The 26,855-nt window shown below is 36.5% G+C and overlaps 1 protein-coding gene across 2 annotated transcripts in view; it reads right to left on the bottom strand.

Moving 5' to 3' along the window:
- Positions 1-26,855, bottom strand: part of CRYBG3 (crystallin beta-gamma domain containing 3) — a 145,868-nt gene that overhangs the window by 115,459 nt on the left and 3,554 nt on the right. For both annotated transcript variants that reach the window (XM_069100731.1, XM_069100733.1), the window contains exon 2: positions 21,098-21,164. In XM_069100731.1, the coding sequence (XP_068956832.1) occupies positions 21,098-21,164 (67 nt within the window). The remainder of the gene's footprint in view (positions 1-21,097; positions 21,165-26,855) is intronic.

The following is a 26,855-nucleotide window of genomic DNA, read 5'->3' on the forward strand; positions in this document are numbered from 1 at the left end:
TCGAAGAGGACTATCCTCCAGAACGTTAGGAAGGTATTTTGGATGGGCTATTTTGGATTGCTCTTTACTCATAATTTTAATCTTATCAGGATCTGTTAGGGATATCTAACTCTTTCCCAGGCAGGAGAAATCTTAAGGACTCTCTCCTACCCCTAGATCACCCAGGGACTTGCTTACCTGGGTTTGTACACAAACTTGCATGATCCCCTGCTGGAGGTCTTTGCTAGCAAAACCAGAATTTGTGCTTCATACTGAGTTCCTCTCTTCAGGTCCTTACCCAATTGGAGTCAGATCTCACAGACCAGTTCCAAGGACCCCCGACAAAGCTCAGTTGGCATCTGGTCCTTGTTCAGGGTCTGTGGGACCCTATCACAAAAGGATGAATCCTGGCCAAGTCCCCAAAACTGTGTGCAACAGAGATCTTTACCCAAATAATACTCAGAGGCTTCTCAAGGTAGGAAGCAGAAAAGAATGGTTTATTACAATCTCAAGAAAGGGCAACCAGGCCCCCTTCTGACAAACAGTCAGGGGGGAGCAGTTTGCAAAAGGAAATGGCAAAGTTATAATGCCCTAACATGGAATATATCCCCCATCCCACTTCTGACACTTTTCTTTATTGGCTGGAAGTCAGATGCACAATCTAAGTGCAGTAATCTACCTCAAGTACCAGAACAAGGTACATTTGAGAAGCGCTTCTGTCCTTATTTGGCTTATCTTATGCTGAAGTGTCACTGAGGAGAGGGGTGAGTCCTTGTAAATCATGTGATTTCCAGTGAAGGGGAGCCTGGGCCTGTTTCCCACAAAAAGCCTTTCTAGACTTTAGAGTATAGTCTGAGAAGTTTTCACTTCTTTCACTCATGAATTTCTTTAAGATATCTTACCTATTTTACTTTAAAGAAAGCAACATTTCTATCAAAATATGAAGTTGTGTGACGAATTCTTTTTGCAGGATATTTTATTCCTTCTTTTAAAATTTGAATCTCTGAAAATTAAATACAGGAAAATATCATTTTTATTTCAAAGTTTTTGGTTTGAGGTTGTTAATGCTGTTGTCCTTTTGTTTTGATGTGGGCTCTGAAATTTCATGTCTTTAGGCAACTCCCAGGAAGGTTCATTCCTTCAGACAGTGGCAGACTAGTATCTGTTCTACAATTTCTTGCTTTGGAGATTTGCCTGGGGCACTAAGATTTTAAGATTGAGTATCAGTCAAAGGCAGAGATCTGAATCCAGTACATTCAAGCCAGTACTCTAAATACAAAAAGTCATCTTTGAAAGGTTAGTATTTAACTTCTACTCTTAGCTCAGGCAAATTGCATTTTAAAGTGAACTAAAGCAAATTAATTTAGTGGTTTCAATAATTCAACAAATGTTTATTAAGGTGCTACTACATATGTAGCAGACACTGTACTAAGCTCTGAGGAGACACAGAAAGGCAGAAATCAGTCCCTACTTGCAAAGAATTCATAGTCCCCTGAAGGAGAAACACAGAAACAGCTACACACAAGGAAGTTACATACAGGATACATTGGAAACAGTAATTTTAAAAATTTATAAATTTCTTACTGAGGAATTTAAAACATGTCTGCTGTCCTACATATTCTACAAGTTTTTTTTTTTAAAGGAAAAGATTAATTTTAAAGGAAAAATATATCAAATTAATGATATTTGGGGTAAATATAACAGACTCATTTTCACAGTTTAGTCTATTATCAAATTCATGATACTGAAGGATATGAAGGATCAGTGTGCATTAAAAGGCATTAAATATATTCTATTCTAACTCTTTCTACATGCTTCCCCCCCAAAAGGAAACCCATAACAACTAGAAATACCTAGATTCATCTAAAAAAATCACAGTTAAAATCTAAAGACAGGATCCAAAGATGGAACCAGAGACACAAACTGATCACAGCATATTGAAAAGATAGTTTAAAAACAAAACAAAATGAAAAAAAAAAACAATGAAAGGGACCACTGTCAATTTTGAAAATTCCAAAGTATAACCATGAATGAAAAGGCCCCACAGACATGATCTTTACCTTGGAACAATCACTGGATTTAGGAAGTATTAAAATATACAGTGATTTAGTAAAACATTTTTGTCCTTTCACAAAGATCTTACTCAGATTGTGGCCTCATGGGATGGAGGTGACTTCCAATGGAACATAATCTTTAAAAAATGTCACAAGATGTCTACTGTCCCTTCCAGTTCTAAATCCTGAGACTTTTCTCGCCTACCTTTCTACCCTCCTACATTCTAGCCTAAGGATTTTTGTTGTTATTCATTTGTGTCCAACTCTTCCTTCACCACATTTAGGGGATGGCAAAGATAGCTGAGTGCTTTTCCAATGCCTTCTCCAGGTCATTTTAGAGTTGAGGAAACTGAGGCAAGTAGAGTTAAATGACTTGCCCAGGGTCACACAGCTAGTAAGTACCTGAAGCTAGATTTGAACTCAGGTCTTCTTTACTCCAAGCCTGGCAGTCTATCCATTGTGTTACCTAGCTGCACAGCCTAAGGATAAAAGAAATAAATTACTATTTGGCCAAGAGTGTAAAACTTCCAACTATGCTAGCACTGGGTTTTTGCTTTTGTTTTGGTTTTTTTTGCTTTTTGGAGGGGGAAAGGCAGGGCAATTGGGGTTAAGTAACTTGCCCAAGGTCACACAGCTAGTAGGTGTTATGGTAATATGCTAGCACTGTTAATGGACAACTAACACGTTTTTTGTTGATGAATAGTAGAAGAAATGACATTTCAAGTTATCATTTCACTATCTGCTAGTTTAAGTCATTCCAGTTCACAATAACACTCTTTCATTAGGGAAAGGCATATTATATATAATGACTTTTCCAGATAAAGGAGTCTTGTTTTATTTTAAACACAATTGTTAGACTTTTCTAAAATCAATCAGAGATGGGATCAATAGAAAGAATAGAGTAATTGTTTTCACTGGAACTCCTCCAAATCCATAACCTTGAAAAAAATACATGCATTTATGTGCCCAAACTATAATAACTGAAACAGACAATCAGAAAACACACTTAACAAGAGGTCAAAGTACAATTGTTGAAACTTGGAGCTATTTAAAGCTCTTACTCTCCTTCCCAGGCTCTTCTTTTCAGGGTTCATCTACAGTGGGACTTGCCTTGCTGTCCCATGGAAGTACCTTCATCTCACACCCTATAAGAGGTGGAAAACATTGATTCTGACCATCTATATAATCAATCAACAAGCATTTATTAAGCATATCTTACATGCCAAACACTGTACCAAGTACTGGGATTAAAATAAAATAAATGAAAAAATATCTGTTCACAAGGAGCTTATATGCATATGAAATAAAGGAAACATAAATAGGGGGTTGGGCAGAAGGGTATGCAAAAGACTTGGCAGAACAAAGGTGCAGGACTAAAAACCCAGCTGCAGTCAGTCCTTTCCTCCCAGTAATTTGGGGTCCCCATGCCTCCAAATCAAGGAGACAGGGGTAGTTAAACAGTGAAAAGGAAAGTCAGAGACAAGTCATTGGAAATATAAGGAAAAGGCTGAAGGAAAAAAAAAAGTTCAAGGGAAAGAAAGGCTAGTCTCCAATCAGTGAAAAGAGTTAAGAATTCAAAAAAAGATCATAACAAATTGAAAATAAAACTGAATTGAATATGATGAATTTACAAACTGGAGGAAAATTAACAAAAAATAGAACCCAGTGGAAAAAACTGGTAGCCTCTCCAGAGATAATTTTTTTTAATTTAAAAATAAAAATCTTCAGATCTTATATTAACGTTAAAATTTATTTTTTCAAACAGCAAAAATATGACTTCTCACCTTCCCACCCCACCCCCAAGTGAGAACCTAAAAATAAAACTCATCAGAAACATGTAAAGCCAGTCACAACAAATGTCCACATATTGGTCATGTCCAAAAACATATTTTCCTCATTCTGTACTTATTTCTTCCCCTCTCAGAGGTGGGTAACATGTTTCTCATCAGTCCTCTGGAATCTTAAGTCTTTTAAAGCTGTTTGTCTTTACCATTATTATCACAGTATTTATTAATTATTCTCTTGGTTCTGTTCACTAGACTGTACATCAGTTTATACTTAGTAAGTACTGAATTTATGTTAGTTTCTTTAAAACCATCCCTTTAATCATTTCTTAAAGCACAAATCTATTTCATCCATTCATTACACCATAACTTGTTCAGTCTTTCCCCAATTGATAGGCAGCACTCAGATTCCCATTCTTTGTCACCTCAAAAAGAGCTAGAAATATTTTTGTACATCCTTAGAATTTGTTTTGTTAGGCCTAATCTATATTCCCTCTAATGGAGCCTTCCCCTCCCTCCCCTTTTCCTCCTATTTCCCAGCTGAGTGAAATGTATTTTGGTACCCAACTGTGTGTATGTTTATTTTCTTCCCTCTTTTGACCAGTTCAGATGACAGTGAAGTTCAACTATGAGAAGCTTCCCTCCACCCCCTGCACCAAAAAATGTGAAATAATTTTCCTTAACTTCCTTTTAGCGCCCCTTCTGCCCCCATTGTAGTAACAGAACCACTCCCAGGCCTCATTTATTTAGATTTCCTCTATTACCCCAGATGACAATAGGGGATCACAGGGGATGCATATATCACTTCTCCATTTGAACTTAAGCAGTTTATCCTTTTTGGTCCCCATCATAGTTCATTTGTATATGTTCCTCTTCAATCCAGTGTTCAAACTTCAAGATTTCTATTGAGTGCTGGTCTTTTCATCAGAAATGCTTGGAAGTTCTATTTGATTTAAGGTCCATTTCACCCCTGTGGTATTATTTAGCAGATTAGGTTATCTTTTGTGTTCTGAAATATTACAGTCTAACTTATCTATTCCTTGAACATGATTACTGGGGGGTGGAGTCAAGATGGCAGAGTAGAAACAGGACTTCCCAGAGGCCCCGGCTTCCGCCTCCCCCAATTCATGTAAAAAGGGGACTCTGAACAAACTTTGGAGCTGCAGAACCCACAAAATGACACAGAGAAGCTAATCTCCCACTGGGGACAGCTCAGCAGGCCAGCAGGATTCAGCCAGTACAGTGTTCTGAGAGTCAAACCCGGCCCTGTGACATGGAGGTTTTAGCCCCAGGGCAGGCCCGACCAACAACCTGCTGGAGGGACTTCAGATCACCAGGAGCTGTGGTGGTTTCCAGAATTATCAACACATAGATCACATAGATGGAAAGGACAAAGTGAGAGGTCGGTGCAGTCTGGACTTTGGGACCAGTAGTTGGGAGGGTGGTCGGCCTTTGCCCTGGGGCTGAGAAGCTGCTGAGGAGCTGCTGAGGAGCTGGGGCCCTGCAGCCACTGCCACATGGCAGCTTCAGCTCCTGGCCTGAAAAGTGTAAGGGGACCAAGCAACCAGTCTGAGGGGTAATCGCTCTTGTTTTAACCTGCTTAGGTCTGGATTGCAGTCTAGGGTGGATGTCCTGGGGTGTGTGAGCAGCTTGCCAGAGCACGTGGAGGTCTCAGAGAGGGCACCCAACTAATACCTCCAGCAGCTGAGAAAACCCCAGCTTTTGGTACAAAAGATCCCCTGTCTGGTGGCAGAGTCCAACTGTGGCAAAAAGCCCAGGGGTCAAGTGACTGAGGGGCGACATGACCAGGCAAAGTAAGCAACATAAACAGGGAACCCCAACTTTACACTCCCATTTTGGTGACAAAAAGTATCAAAGCATTGAACAGTAGGAAGACAGTGAAGTCAGAACTCCTGCACCAAAAGCTTCAAAGAAAAACACGAGCTGGTTACAGGCCATAGAGGGCCTTAAGAAGCAGATAAGAGAAGTGGAGGAAAAATTGGGAAGAGAAATGAGAACAATGCAAGAATATTATGAAATGACAGTCAACAACCTGACTGAGGAAAGTCACACCAGAAAAAAGAGACTAACTCAAATGGCAAAAGAAGCTAAAAAAGGCAATGAGGAGAAGAATGCCTTAAAAAGTCAAATTTGGCAGATGGATAAAGAATCTCAAAAGTTCACTGAAGAGAATCATTCCTTCAGAATTAAATTGGAGCAAATGGAAGCTAGTGACTTTAAGAGAAATCAAGATGCTGTTAAACAGATCCAAACAAATGAAAGAATAGAAGGCAATGTGAAATATCTCCTTGGAAAAACCACTGACCTAGAAAACACATCCAGGAGAGAGAACTCTAAAATTATTGGACTACCTGAAAGCCATGATCAAAAGAAAGAACCTAGAAATTATCCTCCAAGAAATTCTCAAGGAAAACTGCCCTGATGTTTTAGAATCAGAGGGCAAAATAGAGGTTGAAAGAATCCACTGATCACCTCCTGAAAAAGATCCCCAAAAGAAAACTCTTAGGAATATTATAGCCAGGTTCCAAAATTCCCAGATCAAGGAGAGAATATTAGAAGCAGCCAGGAAGAAACAATTTTAATATTGTGGGAACACAATCAGGATAACACAGGATCTGGCAGCTTCTACATTGAGGGATCAAAGGGCTTGGAATATGGTATTCTGGAGGTCAAAGGAGCTGGGATTAAAACCAAGAATCACCTACTGAGTAAAACAGAGTATCATGTTTCAGGGGAAAATATGGTCATTCAGTGCAATAGAGGATTTCCAAGTATTCTTGATGAAAAACAGCAGAGTTGAATAGAAAATTTCACATTCAGATACAAGAAGCAAGAGAAGCATGAGAAGGTAAACAGGGAAAAGAAATCATGGGGCGGCCAGGTAGCACAGCGATAAGAGCACCAGCCCAAGAGTCAGGATGATCTGGGATCGGATACAGGCTCAGACACTTAGCACCCACCCAGAAACACCTGGCCTTGTAACCTTGTGCAAGTTACTTAACCCCAATTGCTTGAAAAAAAAAAAAAGAAATCATTAGGAACTTATCAAAGTTGAACTATTTACATTCTTATGTAATGGAAAAATGATAATTGTAACTGATGAAATTTTTCTCAGTATGAAAATTGTTAAAGGGAATATATATATATATATACATATATATCTATATCAGAGGGTATACAGGCATATGAATACATATGTGAATGTGTGTATATATGCTTACAGGTATACATAGATAGAGGGCACAGGACCAATTTAATAGGAAGGGATGATATTTTAAAAGGTGAAATTAAGAGGTGAGAGAGGAATATAACGAGAGGAGATGGGGAGCGACAGAATGGGGTAAACTATCTCATATACAGGAGGCAAGGGAAAATTGTTACAATGGAGGGGAAGAACAGGAAGGCAAATAGGCAAAACCTTATTCTCATTGAATTTGGCTTAGAGAGGGAATGACATACACCCTAAATAGGGTATCTCACCTTACAGGAGAGTAGGGGCGAAGGGGATGAGAGGGGAGATGATGGAAGGGAGGGCAGTCTCGGGGGGAGGCAAGTTGGAAGCACCCACTTTTGAAAAGGGACGGGATCAAAGTAGAGAATAGAACAAGTGAGAGGTGGGATAGGAGGGAGGGAAATATAGTCAGTCTTTTACAATATATCTACTATGGTAATGTTTTGCATAGCTACACATGTACAGCCTATACTGAATTGGTTATCTTCCCAGTAAGGGTGGGTGACAAGGGAAGAAGGGAATGAATCTGGAATTCAAAGTTTTAAAATCAAATGTTTAATATATATTATTAATACTATTTTACATGTAATTGGGAAATAAGATATACAGGCACTGGGGCATAGAGATCCATCATGCCCTATTGGAAAAGTGAAAGGGGGTATGGGAGAAGATATGGGAGAGAGCAGATTGGAGGAGGGGGATATCCTGTGGGACTGCTATTTTGGGGCAGTGGGTAGGGGAAAAATTTGTAACTCAAAATCTGGCAGAAATGAATGATGTAAACCAGAAGTTAATAAAGCTTTTGAAAAAAAAATAGAAGAAGTGGGGGACAGGAAAGGATGGAGGGAAATATAGTCAGTCTTTCACAACATATCTACTATGGAAATGTCTTGTGTAACTACACATGTACAACTTGTATTGAATTGCTTATCTTCCCAGTAAGGGTGGGTGACGAGGGAAGATGGGAAAGAAACTGGAAATCAAAGTTTTTAAATAAAATGTTTAAAAAAATATTATTTTTTACATGCAACTAGGAAATAAGATATTCAAGCATTGGGGTATGGAGATCCATCTTGCCCTACTGGAAAGTTGGAGTGGTAATAGGGTAGGATATAGGAAAGGGCAGATTGGGGGAGGGGGTATTCAGTGAGATCGCTGTTTTGGGGTGCTGGGTAGGGGAAAGACAGAAAAAAATTTGTAACTCAAAATGTTGTGAAAATGAATGTTATAAACTAAAAATAAACACAAAATTAAAAAAAAAAGAAAGAAAATTATTACTATTAAATCATGTATGATCCTGGTTGTGAATCCTTAGTACCTGAATACTTTCCTTCTGCCTTCTTGTAATATTTTTTTTTCTTTGACCGGTAAGCTCTGGATTTTGGCTATGGTGTGCCTGGGAATTTTTATTTTGGGATTTCTCTTAGAAAAGTGATTAGTGGATTTTTTTTTTCCTCCCAGTTTCTACTTTGCAATTTGGTTCTAAGAGATCTGTGCAGTTTTCTTTTAAGCTTTCTTGAAATATATTATCTAGGTTCTTTAACTTGGTCACATAATTTAGATAGTTCAGTGATTCTTAATTTCCTTCTCCTTGATCTATTTTTGAGGTCAGGCTTTTGTTTTTTTCTTGACAGAAAATATCTTATATTTTCTTCTTCAATCTTTTGACCTGACTCTAACATTTTTTGCTGCCTGATGGAGTCATCTGTTCCTATTGTGAGGGATGACTTGCAGTAAAGTTTCCCCATTCTGAACATCCTATATACATTCTTATTACTTCCTTATATTTTGTAACTAAATTCAGTATTGTTTCCACATATATATATATATATATATATATATATATATGAGTTATTTTGTATTTCAAGGTAATGTAAGAGCCATTGAGTATTAACACAATTGATTGGATTAACTATTGAGACCAAATTAGAGGTGTTTGTAGTTTGGGGAAAGGAATGGTCCTGTGAGAGGTAACAAAGTTTCTACAGAACTGCAAGAATTGCTGAAACAAGACTACTGATAAAAAGTATCAGACAGTAGCCTTGGGAAGAAATTTGAGTTCCCAGAGAACTCCTAGGTAATACTAAAAATGAAGTAATGTTAGCAGCAGCAGGTGGATGTGACCCATCAGAAAGTAGACAGCGGCCTTGGGACACTCAGGCCCAGATAAGGACACATCTAGATTGGACTGAAGGGAGTTCAGTATTCTGAGGTTGTTACTGCACTTGCGTAGTGGACCTCATGTATTATGTATATTATCTAACAAAATTAGAGCCTCATTAGTAATAATTAGGTTAATGTTTGGGAGGGGCGGGTAACCCTTGCTTATTTAACCCAGTTTCTGCTTCTGTACCTTGCCCCCCTCTCCTGGGCATTGTTCCAGAGACTGGATCACCCGCTTCTCGGGAGATTCTAATAAAACTGCCGATCTTCACTTTGAGCTCTCCAAATAGTCAATTTGGGTTAGCATCTCCATGCCCCACACACTATTAAGTTCATTCTAATTTTCAGGAGTTGTTACCAGGACAAGGTTTTGTATATCCTGCGCCAAACTGCTAATTCCTTGTCCAATTCTTTCTCCCATAGCTCTTATTTCTTCTATACCTACAATTTACATAGATTTTTTTCCCATAAAGAATTCTTATTTCATTTATAAAATTTTCTTTACTATTTTAAAACTCTTACTTAATCTCTCCCAAGCATTCTAGTTGAGTTTTGCACAACCTACACAAGCTATGTTCTTCTTTGAAGTTTGTTTGAAGATATTTTGAAGTCATTCTTTTTCTGTGGTTCTGTCTGGAGTGTCCCTGCCACCATAGCAGCTCCTTATGTGGTTTCCCTTTTTTTTTGTTAGCTTGTTCTTCCAAACTTCTTCCTTACTTCAGAATTTGTTACAGTTAGGTGATGCCACACTTCTTGAGGGGAAAGTATGGGCTGGTACTGATGGGGTGCTTGGGTGCCTGTGCTTGAACCTCAGTTTGTAAAATTACAGTTCTCCCTAGCCTCAGAGCATCATCTCTGCCCACTTCTCCCCCTGCCAGTACTCTGCCTAGCAACCATTCATGATCAAGCCCCAGCCAAGTGTTTATCTCCCCTTGGTACCATAACAAGCTGCACCTATGAATCTTTCGCTAGATTATCTATAAGTAACGCCCTAGCTCATTATATACATCCTGAATCCCTGGTTAGCTTGGGACATTTGCATACTCCCAACATCCATCCTGTCATCCTGTCAAACATGACATTGATGGGTGGCAGCTTGGTCAGTCCACACCTCCATGAACCCCCCCACCCCCCCTTGGGATACTTACTCTGGGTAAAATACCTGTGCCGTAGATAATAAAAGTGCATGCTCCTTTAAGAACTGACCACTCTTTAACTCCTCCCTAATCCCACCCTGACTCTCCTAGATAGCATATTTGGCACAGGTTTTACTATAGTTATCCTATATAAACTATAATATACTCCCTCTAAGGTTGCAGGTTCCCTAGGAACTCTTGCCCACTGTATAGTGTAACAATAAATCTTTGTCACTTTGACTCGGAGAATGCTTGAGTCCATGAATTCATTCCGGACTACTTTCCAGGGACTCGGCTTATTGGGGTTCCTGGACTCCCTGAACTCCTTGCCCTCTGCATCAGTATTGATGGTACTTTCTTGGAGTATGGCATGGTATGTCATTCCAAGTTCTCAGGGAGAGGCTGAGAACCTGCAAACTTTCAGTTCTCCCTGATCTGATCCATAGTGGTCTGATCCATAGCAAATTCTACTTGCATCTCCCCCTCCCCAACCCTCAAAGTTTCAGGTCTGCAAGTTCCTGACCCTGGGTTTTGGTCCAAGCAACAAAATACTGTTATTAGACCCAGCCCCTATTAGCAAACTGGGAAGTTTTTGGGTTCTTTTTGTTATTCTTCAACTTCAGCTCTAATCAACTCTTTATGATCCCATCTGGGGTTCTCTTGGCAAAGAAAAGGGAGTGGCTTGCCCTTTCCTTCTCCAGACAATTTTACAGATGAGACAACTAAGGCAAACAGGGTTAAGTGACTTACCCAAAGCCATAGAACTGGTAAAAATGTCTGAGGCAGTTTTTGACGCCATATCTACTGAGCTACCTAACTGCCTTTCTTTTGGTTCAGAGTAGGATCTCCATTTGTCTGGGGTCCCTGCTTTGATTACTCCTCTGCAGGTTGGACTCTGTTCCCAGGCTCTGAGCCACACCACAGTTGTTTGCTAAATATCTTCTTTTCTTGGTATAGTGCTCAGGCTCTCTGTACCCAGGAACTCATCGCTGGGCAAAAGCCTCCTCCACAGTCCATTCTGGATCTGTGACCAAGAGCCAAGTCACAATGAAGAAAGTTGTCATTTGGCACCTTTCTTTGTCATGGTGCACTGGTATGGGTCTGAAGGTGCCCAGTTAAAGTTCTGGGACCCTCCTCTTGCACTGGTGCACAGCTTCTCCCAGTGTACTGCAGTGCCCTGTGAATGGTGCCTCCTGGTCAGAGCCCAATCACAGCATCTTCAGACGTGTGTCAGTGTCCCTATGCAAATCTGGGCCTGGCAAATGATTCACTGGGACTTTTCTGGATTTCTCCATCAATCAGAATTCAGTCTGGTGCATTTTCTAGTTCTATTTGGAGTTTTATAGAAGGGAGCTTTGTTGCACTGCTTCCTTTCTACCTCTAAAACTCCAGAACACTTAAAGAGAGAAATATAACTTGCAAAAGAAGCTAATGAGGTGGAAATTAGATCAGAAATCAGAGTTCTTGATGTAGAAATCCACAAACAAAATAATTTAGAGCAAAGAACAGAAAATCTATTCAAAGTAATACAGACTTTTAAAAAAGAAACATACATTTATTTTAAAATATAAAAGAAAAATTTGTCAAAAAGTAAAAAGACAACAACATGCAACCCAATTTCTATATAATCCAACATGGCTGACCTTAAAAACAGGATATGCATAAAATTTAATAATTACAGGTCTTCCCAAAATGGTAACTTTAAAACTCTAAATTTCATCCACATAAACTGCATTAGAAATTTTGAATGCAGACAATAAGGCACTGTTCAATTTATTCATGCATCATTGCCAGAGTAAAACTTCATATTTAAAAACATTTACTAAATTTTGAAATTTAAATGCCAAACAATTTTAAATCATCTATGAAAAAGGCCTTCAACTATACGGCAATGTTGTTTCAAATAGCTCAGGACTGTTCTGCAGCAATCAAAAAAAATCAAGAGAAACATTAAAATAAAATATTTCCAAAAACAAGAGATGGTTCAACTGTTAATGCTTTAAATGTTCATAGTACAGTACAGATTTAGAGCTGGAAGAAGCCTTAAGAGGCCAGTTTAACTGTGGAAACTAAGACTTGCCCAAAGTCACAAAGCCAATTAAAGGAACAGCTGGGATTTGAACATAATTACCAGTGAACCATTAGTTATTTTCATGTATTAGTTATATATGTGAAGTGACTCAGTATTCCAAAAGGCTTTTAAATTATGGAATTACTATAATCTTTAATTACTGGGTTGATCTCTAGGTGACAGCTTTTTTGCCTAGTAAACAGACTATAAGGGATACTTGGAAAAAAATCTTCATAAGATTAATGAATTAGGTACCACCAGGTAATGGCACTACGCAAAAGAATATTTTCAATTCCAACTTAAGTTAAACAATTCATCTGGAAAAGCAAAAGGTCACTGTTCCTTTTTTTCAGATTTGTTTTTAATAATTATTTTCTTTTTATTGTGAACTTACAAATATTTCATTAGACAAAGAACAAGAAAAATGATGATCTAAGACAGTAGTATAAAACTCAAAACAGAAACAGATACCTGTCAGCATACAAACTCAGAAAAAACACAAATTAGCAATATCTATGTTTTATTTTATTTTTTAAATTATTTTATTAAATATTTCCCAATTATATTTTAATCTGGTTTCAGACTCACTAGGGAGTTTTACCCCTGTGAGTTTGATACCTCTGGTCTAAGACATAGTTACATAACAGAACTTTGAATTATTTTTTTGTTTTCTTTTTTATTTTACCACAGAATCTAATAGGAAATGATTTTCAGAAACTACTCAACTATTCATTCTTTGTCTTCCAAATATTTTTACTATAAAAACTGTATTAAAATGTCTCATTCATTTTAAAGCATATCCCTGTCACTTCCCAAGGCTTTTTCTCCTGGCCTCACTCCCCACAACCAATAGACCTGTCCCTTCTAACAAACTACCTTCTTTATAAGGAAATTCCTAGAAATCAATTACATTAGTGGCATGATGAGGCTAAGACAAATTAGGATTTTGTCTAGGCACTAACAATTAGAGAGGAAAGAAATGTCCTGGGGAGGGAGACTTTCTTCTCCCCAAAGTTTAAAAATATGGAGACATGCAACTTTCCCTGCTGAAGAGAGCCAAAACACCTGATCCAGAAATCAGACTGGTCCTAGATAACTTAGCTCCAGGTTTTCCAGTGATGCGACCAACCATACTATCTAGTCCTGGTTTTCCCATGAAAAGCAGCTGTAAATGAGAGCTTGCCTGATATCCTGAGATCCAGGACTCCGCCCTGTTCTGGGATGTTAACCAGAAGGTGTTAGCTCACCCATACATTTTAGATACTATTCACATGGCTTGGAAATCATCAAGGACATGATAATCATCAAGGCCTACTTGACATCACTGTCTGGCATCCTGAAACTGAACAAAGCAGTATTGGAAAACTTAGTGACCTAGAATTACCTTCTTTGTTTCATTACTCTATAAAAACCTTACTCCTGGTATCAATAAATGGATATTGCACTGATGAATCTCACCTGGCCCACAATTATTTTCCACACTTCCACAATCCAGTGTGTTATTTTAGACCTTGCATAAGAAACCACTTAAGTGTTGACCCTACAAGTGGCACCTGGGACAGAGACCTGAAAGAAGGTATGAGGGAAGTGGCTTCCTTGGAACTCTGGAGAAAAAAAATCCTTAAAGAAGAGGCTCCTCAGTGTCATGGTAAGAGGTTAAAGAAGAGATGGTCACCTTGCATTTAGCAGTTTTAGAAATAAATAAGGTCTGGGCCCCTAGGGAAAGCTTTTAGCAGTCTTAGGGTTAAAAGAGTCACCAGACTTAGTGGGTGTTGAGGGACTAGAAACATTAAGATTAGGACCTGGTCTCAGGAAAAAGCTGTCAGGAGAAAATGGGATAAGTACAAAGAGAAAATGGAGACTGACGAAATTATCTAAAACTGGTAAAGAGAATAGTAAAAGAAAGAGCATTATCACTAGCAGTCAGTTGCAAGGATTCTTGAAAATATGTTGTCCCTGGTTTTCATAGAAGGGGATGATAGATTTGGTATATTGGAAGCCAGCCAGGAGACAGTTGAGTGAGAGATTTATGGAGGAAGGACTCCAGCATTTCCCCATTTTTGCTTTTTTTCTATGGAATATTCTAATGATATGTTTAACATCAGAAACAAAAGTGCCAAAGATGGCGGGAACCATCCAGTGGGATACAGTTGCCTCTACTAGAAAAAGATAAAAGGAAAAGGATCGAGTAAGTCTTTCTTGGTCTCCGTTATCATCTGGAGTGCCAAGCCACTGTTGTAATTTTTGCAGGAGATCTCCTACAATTCTCTGAGTTTTGGGTCAATTTTGTTATTTTCTGTATTTATTCTGCTTTGTTTTTGTGTCTCTGCATGAATGAGTGTGTGAGAATAATTTGTCATTCTAATAAGATTTGTAATGCCGCTGGATTTTCCTTGAAATGTTATCTCTTTCTCTCCCTCCCTCCCTTCTTGCCCCCCAGAATCACAAACGGCTGGTGGGAGATAAGGGAGGATGAGAGGGAATAATTGTTTTTATTTTATTATTATATGAATGTAATAGCAAGTCATAGAGTAAACAAGAAGTATCTAGATAGAATTTGAAAAAAATAATTAGGCATAAACTATTTGCAATTGAAAAGTGTGAACAGAAGTTTTAAAATTTCTAAAAGTTTGAAAATCTCTTCCTCTTCATTCAACTCTGGCCATGTTGAATGCCCAACAATAAGATAAGGGATTTTCCCCCTCAGATCTGAGAGGCAAATGGACAAGCATTTAACTGTTCCTGCCTCACTTATTAGAGAAAAATTTTGCGTATCAGAATGCAACTAAGAGTCAAATGAACTCATTCTGGTTATTTTAGGGAATGTGAAAAAGTGAATAGTGTCACTCCTAACTTGATACTAAAGACAGGTCAGAATTTATTATACTATTTGGCACTAAGGCAAATTGGAATATTGCTTAGATCTTATAAAGAAACATTTAAAGGTGAAAGCTTCAAATTCCCCAATTCGGGGGAGTTGGGACAAGGCGCTGCCTCTGGGATTTTCCAGAGTCCCACTCCCTCTAAATGGCAAGTAAAAGCTTTTCACTTTCTAAGAAAGTTTTAGGAATAAACATAGCACTGAAGTTTACTGAAGTACAAGTTAAAATTGGCTGAAAATATTTTACAAAAATTTATTCAAGCCTCTCATCCTAGATCATTAAACAGAGTGCTGTAGAATGATAGGGAATTTGAGTTTCCTTCCCCAATCTGGCTAAACAGAGGAGCTATAGTAAATTTATCAAGGACCCTACTAGCAACAGCCTCACGTTTCTAAACAAGAAAGATAACCTCTCCATTCAAACTCTCTAAATACACAACCAGGCTCTGAAGCTACAAGGAGAGGAGAAAAACCTCTGTACTTGAAAATCCCAATTTACTATAAATAATTTTTGCAAATGGTGATTTGAATATACAATTAATGTCATAACATCGTGTTATTATTGGTCTTCCTAAATCGTAGTAAAATTATATTATATAGTAAAAATTGAGGGATCATTTGCAAGCCAGAAATAGTGTTAAAGTAATTTTTTAATCTGAATTTTGTTGAAACAACAGATAGAGGAAAGAATTTGTGTAAAAACAGTTATGTCACTTATGTCTTATAATGTTTATATCTGCCATATAGAAAACCTGGTATTTACACCTTTACCTGTAGTTAAAGAGGGGATTATAGCTAAAACAATTTGGCTATAAGATATGAAAATTATTATCTACTTTACCATTTTAATGATATATCCTAAAAGTTGTTAATTGATTATTGTATATAGAAAGGAGGAGACTGATAAAAATTTTATTTGGATTTCTTCTGCTCATTCAGAACATTCCTCCTGCATGTATAAGAACTGGCTAAGCAGGGGCATCACTATTAGCCTTCCCCCAGTCTCTCCAGCTTAGAATTTATATAAATTTTTCTTATGTTGTAAAACTGCCAAAGCCCCTAGAAACTATATTAGGCAAGGTCATTCAGCCTGGAAAAGGAACTTGTTTTAGTTATATAGTTTTAAAATGTACTTAACTTGCTAAGAAGTTGCAAAAGATTAAAAAGGATTTCTAACAATTGGCTTTTACACCAGGACAGTTTAAATTTGAGAAAGAAAAATGTAAATGATATCCCTTAAGTATGAGGGACCTAGTAAATTTTTATTGTTTATTACAGCTCCATGAGTATAAATTTAACTGTAATTTGGCTATGAGGCATGATTGGTGAAAATTGCTGTTTAAGATAAAAAGCACTTGAGACTATATTTTTTCTGTGATCAAAGAAGTAGTCTATAAAGGATATGAACTCTTTTGTGTTACTCTATGGGAAATTTAATATTATTTTTCCTCAAGAATTAGAAAATGTACAGAAAGTTTTACAAACTTCTTAAGTCTCACCTTAAGAACACTCTGATATTTTTAAAGTAATTTTGAAGTATTGTGATCAGATTCAATTACTATACCTTTTCTGGCTAAAACACTTTTTAATATATAAAGAATTCTGCAATCAACTAAGAAAATTAGTTTGTTAATAATACTTTGGGGAGGACATTTTACATAAACTTAGTTTTAATGAATTTTGATTTTAAAAGTTTGTTTTGCTCTAAAGTATATACAGAGCTATCATGTTATCAGTTTTTAACTAATTTTTTTCTCTCTCCTCTCCTAAAATTTTGATGATCATTTATAAATATTGAAACTAGAAACATAGCCTGCTACATTGATTCTAATAATTATAAAGTTATCATTACTCACTTTACTTTTGCTCATAGTGCAAAGCTTTCACCTAGGGTATTATTGTTAAATGATTTTCTCTTCTTCTTTTAATATTGTGTCAGATAGCAAATATTCAGTGTAAATATGCTGACATATTGATACTGCTAAGCTTAAACACACACAGAATACAGATCTTTTTAACCTTTCTCAGAAGTTACAAACTCTCATAAGATAGAAGTCACAACCTATTTAGCCTATATTACAGCCCATTCTTCACTTCTTGGACCTCTTTCTCAAAATAATGTGACTACTGATCAAATAGTTTCAGTTTCTTACCACCCTTTTCCCCCAAATATTCATAGGGCTACGTTATCTCACTCTTATTTTCATCATAAGGCATATACTCTATGTTTAATTGCATGTTACTAGGGAACAAATTAGACAGATCATTAAAAACTACCCTCAATGTGTTATGTATATTACTTTTCCAGCTTCCCTTCAGACAAGGCAAACAGTAAAAAAATGTAATTAACCATATGTTACAGTCTTCTGTTTCAATGGATGTTCCAAAATAAATGAAAACTGATAATGCTCTCACCTACACTAGCAAATCATTTCAATCTTTCTGTGATCATTTTCAAATAAAATTAGTTACAGGCATGACCCTTATAACCCCACTGGGCAAGTTATTAAAACCTATTTATAATATTATAATGGGGGGATTTGGACCAATACACCACAAAGGCAATTAGTTACTGCTTGATACACCCTACATGTTTTAAGCATCACTAAAAATGAGTATATACCAGCAGTAAAACAATGTGAAAAGTGCATACTCCCCCAATATAAAGGTAACGTGGGGATTTATTATTGTGGGGGAAGGCTGTGCTTATATTTTTTTTTTTATGTAAGCCATGTAATGACCAGCAAGGGTGCCACAATAGAAATGTCAGGGCAAGTACTCCAGATCACCCAGAAGATGAAAGAGTTCCAGAAGCAGAAGAAGAGATCACGGAGATGAAACATGGGAATAAAGAAGAAGAGGTCTCCTAATGCAGCCAGTATACAAAAAATCTGTGCCCACATGGGGACAGATCGAACATTTTTTTATATCAAGCCAAAAAACTGAAACCTGTTAGCCCAGGAGTTGTATTTCTTGCTATGATCACTCTAATTTCAATACAAACTGAACTGGTTGCATCCTGATTTAAGTCCTGAGACACATACACCTGTCTATGTTCCTTCATTTGCTTTTTCCAACTAATTTTAACTCAAGTTTGGCATCTACTCTTCAGGGGGATATGTATTACATAAAATTTCTGATCTCCTAAAAGGAGAGAAAAGATATTGTCATTGTCAGACTTATTGTTCGACTTACTTATTTTGTCAGATTTCTTGTTAGACTTACTGTTCTAATATTACTGATAATTTCAACCACAGTATCTACAATTTCTCTACAAAAAGAAATCCAAACTCCATAATATGTTAATGAATTTTCATAAATTGTTTCTGTAGCCTTGAAGACACAAAAGAATATAAATAAGGATCTTTTGCATAAAATCATTGTATTAGATGTTAAAAGCATTAAAAACTCAACTGTTACTTAGATGTGATTATGTATATACATATATTTGTGTAACTATTTTACCATATGTTAGCTCTGATTCTAATGTCTTTTGGGACAAATATATGCCCAACTTCTTGGTTCAATTATATCAGAAAACATCCAGAATAGTCATCGCTCTGGAACTGATCTGGGAACACTGCCGACACAATATATTATACATTGTTAAAATTCTCCTTTTAATTTATGTCTATGATTTTACATAGTTTACCTGTATTGATTATTTTATTATTTCCTTGCATGTTTAAAACCACTTTTAACTCAGATGTATGAACATAACTAGGGTCAGGATTTATATTGGAAAGTTATTTGTTAAAATTGTAATTTTACACAATGTATTATTAGAGGTTTTTCCATAGCTTAGTTTGAGTTTTATCAGTGAGGCTTTTAAATGTAAAAGGTATTTCATAGGGCTACTATTAGGAATCATATCTTCAGCTACTTTAAGTTTCAACTGATACACTTTTGGCTATGTCTTTACAATCCACAATTCATACTGCCCAGTATGCTGAAGAACTAGCAAAAAAAAAATTTTCTGAAGCACTTCAAGTTCAGAAAAAGTCAGGACACCTAGACAAAAAAATGATTAGAGTAGTCTATGTTAGATCTAGGATATGAGGTGAGACCCTTAAGATTCAGTTATCTGTATGCGGTGATTACAGATATACAGCTATTTTTGTCACCCTCAGCTTATATAACTCCTCCCAGATCAACATTACCTGGGACAGGATTAGAGCCTGCTTATTGGGAGCGTGGCATGATTCCAATATCACCATGGAAATAAAGGTTTTCCATTAGATTTCAAAGATATCAAACATAGTAAGGTTCCTGGGATTGACCCAGAAGGAGTAGCAAAGACAATAATTGGCACATTGAAGAAAATTTTTCCATTTTCAGAACATACTGGCTCTTGGTATGCACTTGTTTTCTATATTAATTGTTACAGTAATTTTCTATATAGTTGTACTATTTATTATTACCAATGATGTCCTGTGATGTCAAGGCTTTCAGCACTGAGGTACATGCGCTTAAATTATTTAATAAAAAAAGGGGGAGATGGAGGGAGTCAAAACACCTGATCCAGGAATCAGAGTAGTCCTAGATAACTTAGCTCCAGGTTTTCCAGTGATGTGACCAGTCTGTACTGTTGAGTCCTGGTTTTCCCAGGAAAAGCAGCTATAAATCAGAGCTTGTCTAATATCCTGAGATCCAAGGCTCTGCCCTGTTCTGGGATGTTAACCAGAAGGTGTTAGCTCACCCATACATTTTAGATACTATTCACATGGCTTGGAAATTGTCAAGGACTACTTGACATCACTGTCTGGCATCCTGAAACTGAACAAAGCAGCATTGGAAAACTTAGTGACCTATAATTACCTTCTCTGTTTCATTACTCTATAAAAACCTTATTCCTAGTATCAATAAATGGATATTGCATTGATGAATCTCACCTGGCCCACGATTATTTTCCACACTTCCACAGACTACTGTGTTATTTTAGAGTTGGCATAAGAAACCACTTAGAATTGACCCTATACCCCACCACTGCCCTACAAAAATTTACCTATTAATTCTACCTAAGCAGCACCTCATCAACTGAAACTATACTGAGCGCTGGACAATAGAAACAATTCTCTCACCCCAAAGAAGTCTGGTTCCTTTTGCCAGAGCATCTGTGTGCCCCATTAAGAACTTCTCTCTTTGGTACAAATAAGTTACACTGAAGTACACCTTATTTCCAGAGTAATTCAGCCTCTGTTCCCAGAAAGAATGGATCCTGAAGGGCCCTTTCTTTATGGGGAGCTCATGGTCAATTGAAACATTTCATACTTCCCAAAACCACTTTGAAGTTTGTGACTCGCAGACTTTGTCCTCTTCTTCCATTAGCCCCTATCCCAGATTGTTCCTTCAGCTGCTGTGTGCACCTCAAGGAACAGGAGATACTTAAACGGTTTTGCTCCAGGTGAAAAATTCCTGGTTTCATATGTATATTGTTGCATTATATTGAATTTATAATCATATTAACTATTTATATATTCTTCAAAATTCTTCACAGAAAAATATTTTAAAGTAGTATCTTTTACTTTTTTTTTGAGAAAAAACTTCAATTGAAAACTTACTTTTAATTTAACCTCCGTGGCCTTTTTTCCTAGAATTATCTTTCATGCAAATATACAGAACGCAACTTGGACTAAAAATAAAATTTCATTACTTTTGAAACCAAAAAATAAATGTCTTAGAATCTGAGAAACTTAGTAGGCAGAAAAATATAACAAGCATAGTACTTCCTTCCCATCCTCCACTACCACAAACACATTTTTAAAACCAACTATACCTTTACTGGCTCTGTTGAAGGTGTCTTTTCTGTTTTCTGTCTTATAGTGACAGGCCCGTTCTCAGGACTGAAAAATAAAAACCACAAAGTTTTTTTCAAAATTTAAATCAATACCACATATAAATCATATTCATAATAATTTAATTTAAAAATCAACAAGAATTTTGCCTATATATCACTAAGATTCATTCAATATGTTGCCTATCAAGAAAACACTAATTTGAATTAATGTCAATCTCACAAATAAATTCAAAAGTATCAGTTTCAAACATTTTTACTAGTCCATCCTATGCTTTATTGATCACGAGTATCATAGCAATGATATAATAGAAGTGGGAAAGTAGCAGTAGTTAAAGATCTGGTATTTAATTTTAATCAAAATATGTATGTCTATAAGCTGATTAATTTTACATTTTAATTCTGGGACCCATGATGAATGCTATATTGAATAAATAACATTGCAAATAAATACCATAAACATCCTTGTTCTAGCATTAATACATTTTCTTTCTGAAAAAAATTATTGGGCCACAAATATGAAGAACATTTTCTTTTCTAATTATATATTTTTCATTTATTCTCAAATTTTATGTACATTTTATTCTAAACTTAAACATCAAATAAAATGAGCATTTCTGTATGCATAGAAAAACAGGACAATTATAAATGAAACTGCAAATCACGTTATATAGTATTTTTTTTCTTTGAAATACAAAGTAAATCCAATCGCTCCTGTAAAACTCCCAAGTCCATGGTTCTTTCTGGACTTTCTTCTGCTTTCGTACGCACATTATACCTACCCTCTTCCTTCTATCCCCACATTCACTGTGCCTAGTTAAAACAAGTTCCTTCATCACCCACAGGTGAAAACATACGCTTTATTCTCAATCTTGAATCTATCACCTCTTCATAATGAAGAAGAGTATTAGGCTTCATCATTGCTCCTCTGGAGTCATGGATGGCCTTTGCACAGGTCAGAATTCTCAAGTCTTTCCACAGTTTTCCTTTACAATGTTGTTGGTATTGTATAAATTTTACTGATTCTTTTTGTGTCATTTTTCATAACACCTTCAAAAACAGGCTAACTCAAATGGCAAAAGAGGTTCAAAAAGCCAATGAGGAGAAGAATGCCTTAAAAAGCCAAATTTGCCAGATGGAAAAAGAATCTCAAAAGCTCACTGAAGAGAATCATTCCTTCAGAATTAGATTGGAGCAAATGGAAGCTAGTGATTTTATGAGAAGTCAAGATGCTATTAAAAAGATCCAAACAAATGAAAAGATAAAAGACAATGTGAAATATTTCATTGGGAAAACCACTGACCTGGAAAATAGATCCTGAAGAGATAATTTAAAAATTATTGGAATACCTGAAAGCCATGATCAAAAAAAGAATGTAGAAATCATCCTTCAAGAAATTCTCAAGGAAAACTGCCCTGATGTTTTAGAACCAGATGGCAAAATAGAGATCGAAAGAATCCACAGTGGTGGCCAGGTAGCACAGTGAGTTAGAGCCCCAGTGTTGGGATGACCTAGGGATCAAATCCAGGCTCAGATACTTAGCACCACACCCAAAAATATCTGGCCATGTAACCTTGAGCAAGTTACTTAACCCCAATTGCTTAAAAAAAAAAGAATCCACAAATCACCTCCTGAAAAAAGATCCCAAAATGAAATCTCCTAGGAATATTATAGCCAGGTTCCAGAGTTCCCAGATCAAAGAGAAAATATTACAAGCAGCCAGGAAGAAACAATTTGAATATTGTGGAAACACAATCAGGATAACACAGGATCTGGCAGCTTTTACCTTGAGGGATCAAAGGGCTTGGAATGTGATATTCTGAAGGTCAAAGGAGCTGGGATTAAAACAAGAATCATCTACCCAGTAAAACTGAGTATCATGTTTCAGGGGAAAATATGATCATTCAATGGAAAAGAGAACTTTCAAGCATTCTTGACACAAAAATCAGAGTTGAATAGAAAATATGACATTCAGATACAAGAAGTATGAGAAGGTAGACAGGGAAAAGAAATCATAAGAAACTTATCAAAGTTGAACTACTTATATTCCTACATGGAAAAACAATAATTTTAACTTATGAAACTTTTCTCAGTATGAGAATAGTTGAAGTGAATAGAAATGTATATATAGGGATACATACATATATAAGTCTATATAGGAGGGTATATGGGCATATGAATACATGTGTAAATGTGTGTGTATATGTGTACAGGTATACATAGACAGAGGGCACAGGACCAATTTAATAGGAATGGATGATACTTAAAAGGTGGAATTAAGAGATGAGAGAGGAATATAATCAGAGGAGATGGGGAGAGAGAATGGGGTAAATTATCTCATATAGAAGAGGCAAGGGAAAATGGTTACAATGGAGAGGAGGAACAGGAAGGCAAACGGGAATGGGTCAATCTTATTCTCACTGAATTTGGCTTAGGGAGGGAATAACATACACACTAAATAGCATATCTCACCCTACAGGAGAGTAGGGAGGAAGGGGATGAGAGGGGGGACGATGTAGGGAGGGCAGGCTGGGGTGAAAGAGAAGTTGGAAGCTCCCCCCTTGAAAAGGTCAGGATCAAAGTAGAGAACAGAGCAAGTGGGAGTGAGGGGTGGGATAGGATGGAGGGAAATATAGTCAGTCTTTCACAATATATCCACTATGGAAATGTTTTGCATAGCTACACATGTACAACCTATATTGAACTGCTTATCTTCCCAGTAAGGGTGGGTGATAAGGGAGGTAGGGAAAGAATCTGGAATTCAAAGGTTTAAAATAAAATGTTTAAAATATATCTATATCATCATTATTATCATTATTATTATTATTATTAATTCCTTCACATGTAACTGAGAAATAAGATACACAGGCACTGGGGTACAGAGATCCACCATTCCCTGTTGGAAAGTTGGAGCAGAAATGGGGGTAGATATGGGAGAGAGCAGATTGGGGGAGGGGATATTCAGTGGCATTGTTTTGGGGTGGTCAGTAGGGGAAAAATGGAGAGAAAATTTTTAAATCAAAATCTTGTGGCAATGAATGATGTAAACTAAAAAAAAATAATAAAAAAGATAAGGTAAATAAAATAGTGTCAAAGAGTTAAAGAAAGTAGATTTCCGGGGGGCACCAAGTAATATTTTTAAGGGGGCAGCAGGCCAAATAAGTTTGGGAACTTCTGGAATAGATTATAGACAGTGTGAAGAATAGTTATTCCTTCCACATAGCAGGGTTTAAGCGCAAGGCACCTCTTTGATCTAGAAAATCCCCATAAAACCTTTTGGCCTTCTCTTTGTACTGGAGAATAAATCTGAATTATTATGGTACTACAAAATTTTTTGATATTATACACTACTATACGATATTTTATGCATCTCTGATTTTTAAACTTTTTTCTGTGTCATCTGCGGCTTCTTCAAAACACCCCAAAAGTTCCCATTTAATTTCTTATGCCAACCCAAGATATATCAAAACCATGATGGGGAAAGTCATGATACGGAAGCAAACAGAGGTAAGTAGGAACTGATGAAGCTTCTTAAGCAGGAGAGTCAAAGGATCTATACTTTAAAAGGATTCTCAGTTTTGCAGATATGTGGAGGATGGATTATTTAGAGGAAGTCCTCAGAAGCAAGAAGAACCATCAGGTGGCTATCACAATATTCTGGGCAAAAGATGCTAAGTGTCACAACAAGGGCAAAGGCTATATGAGGAGAGCGAGGAAAAAGGATAGGTGTGGAAGGTGATGTAGAGGCAGAATTTATAAGACTTAACAATTGATAGGATAAGGGGGCTGAAAGGGTGCACCACATTATAACTTCAATGTTACAAATTTGGGCCATTGGAAAGAAGAGTGAGAGTTCCATTTTGACAAGTTGAGTTTTAGATACCTGCAAATATTTAGGTAGAGATAAATTAGGTTTGATTATGTAGATTTGAGAGTACTCTGCTTGAATAACATTAGAACCCAGGACAACTGCTGAGATTTCTATTATAGTAAAATTTGGAAATTATGGTAGTCTTTGTCAACCTTTCAAAAACATTAGTTGAACTGAAACAGTTTTTACATGGCAGAAGTTCACACAAAGGAAATGTGTTTACTTCTAAATTAGCAGAAATTTACATTAAAGGTTGTATTTAGACCCAAACAGAAAAAAAAATCTTGTTAAAATAAGCAAATTAGTAAGATTAAAGGCTTTAATTTGGAAAGGACATTGGAGATCTTCTAGTCTGACTTTCTTATTTATTCAAGGAAACTAAGGCCCAGGAGAGTTAAGTGACTTGCCCAAGATTCTCACAGGCAGCAAAGAGCGAAACCAAAATTTGAATCCTGACCCTGTGGTAATTAAGCTTTTAGCAAATTCTATTTCTTTTTGAACTATCTATAAAAGTCATATAGTAATAGTTACTATAAAACAGTAACTACTGACTCAAATTATAAAAAAAGAACAAGTCATTAGAATTCATGGAGTAGGAGGTGCAATTTGAGAGTACAGGGTCTTCAAGCAAAATTAACATCAATAGGGAAAGTCCCATGTACTTGCTTTTCTTTTACTTTAAGGCGTATTCAGAATCATTACGTAGAGAACTGAGTAGGTCCTCAAGTTTAATCTTCACGCCATGACTTTCCAATCACAAGGAAAATGTTTAAAATTAAAACAAAATGTTTTAAAGAAAAAAATATACAAATACTGTGATGTGCATCACAAATGATAGAGGTGTTTATTTCCTTTACTAATAAGCTTTTACATCCCTTTTCACACTATGCCTTCACACTGTGATATTCTGTTATATTCTTACTTATTTTGGGAAAAGGTAGAGAGGTCAAAAGAGAAAGGCTTATAAAAATGAGGGCTACTGCACATGATGCATTTCTTTATTTCATCAAAAATTCATCAACTTATCAATCTCATTTCACAAAACATGACAGCACAAAAATCAGTAGGATCAAAACCTGAGGAAACAAAGATACCAATGATTTTTTTCCCCTAAAATTTATTAAAATGCCACATTGCATAATAAACCTAACTAATTCAAACCTTAAATGTCACAATCATGGATTATTTGTTACAATATATGAAATACTACTATATGCCAATTTAAGATGTCTTCTAAATTAAGGAAATCCACACTTTATAAAGATATTTTGCTACTCACTAGAGGCATGCCAAGTATGAAACTTCATTCAAAACCATTTCTAATTCTAACCCCTTTCTGAGGAGTCTTCTCCATTGGGTAGCTCTCTTCATGTACAACTTAGAAGTAGTTCATGGTATTTAAAACTAAAGGGAACTTAAGAGATCGACTACTCAATTCTCTTCATTAAATAGATGAAAAAACTGAGGCTCAAAGAGTTTAGTGACCTGTTCAAAATCACATAGCCAAGAGCAGAAGCAGGAATCTAGTGCTGACTTCTAACAATATCTCTGATTGTAAGCAGAGACTATATCTAATTATTTTAAGTTGTGATCAGGGGTTCTTATCCAATTTGATTGTCATGGACCCCTTTAGCAGTCTAGTAGTAAAGCCTTTGGACTCCTACTCATAGCAATGTTTTTAATTGCACAAAATAAAATTATTAAAGGAATCCAATAATACTAAAATATAGGTTTCAAAATATTTCTTTTAAAAACAAGTTCATGGGCAACAGATTAAGAGCCCCTGGGCTAGAGTGACCAACACATATGCCCAGGATTCAAATATTGCTATTTGATTGTCCTGATATTTTAAGATACTCAGCTACACAC

Source organism: Petaurus breviceps, unplaced genomic scaffold (assembly GCF_028583685.1).
Source record: "Petaurus breviceps papuanus isolate PSGF00001 unplaced genomic scaffold, PetGlider_PUasm1.0 419, whole genome shotgun sequence".
NCBI lineage: Eukaryota > Metazoa > Chordata > Mammalia > Diprotodontia > Petauridae > Petaurus > Petaurus breviceps.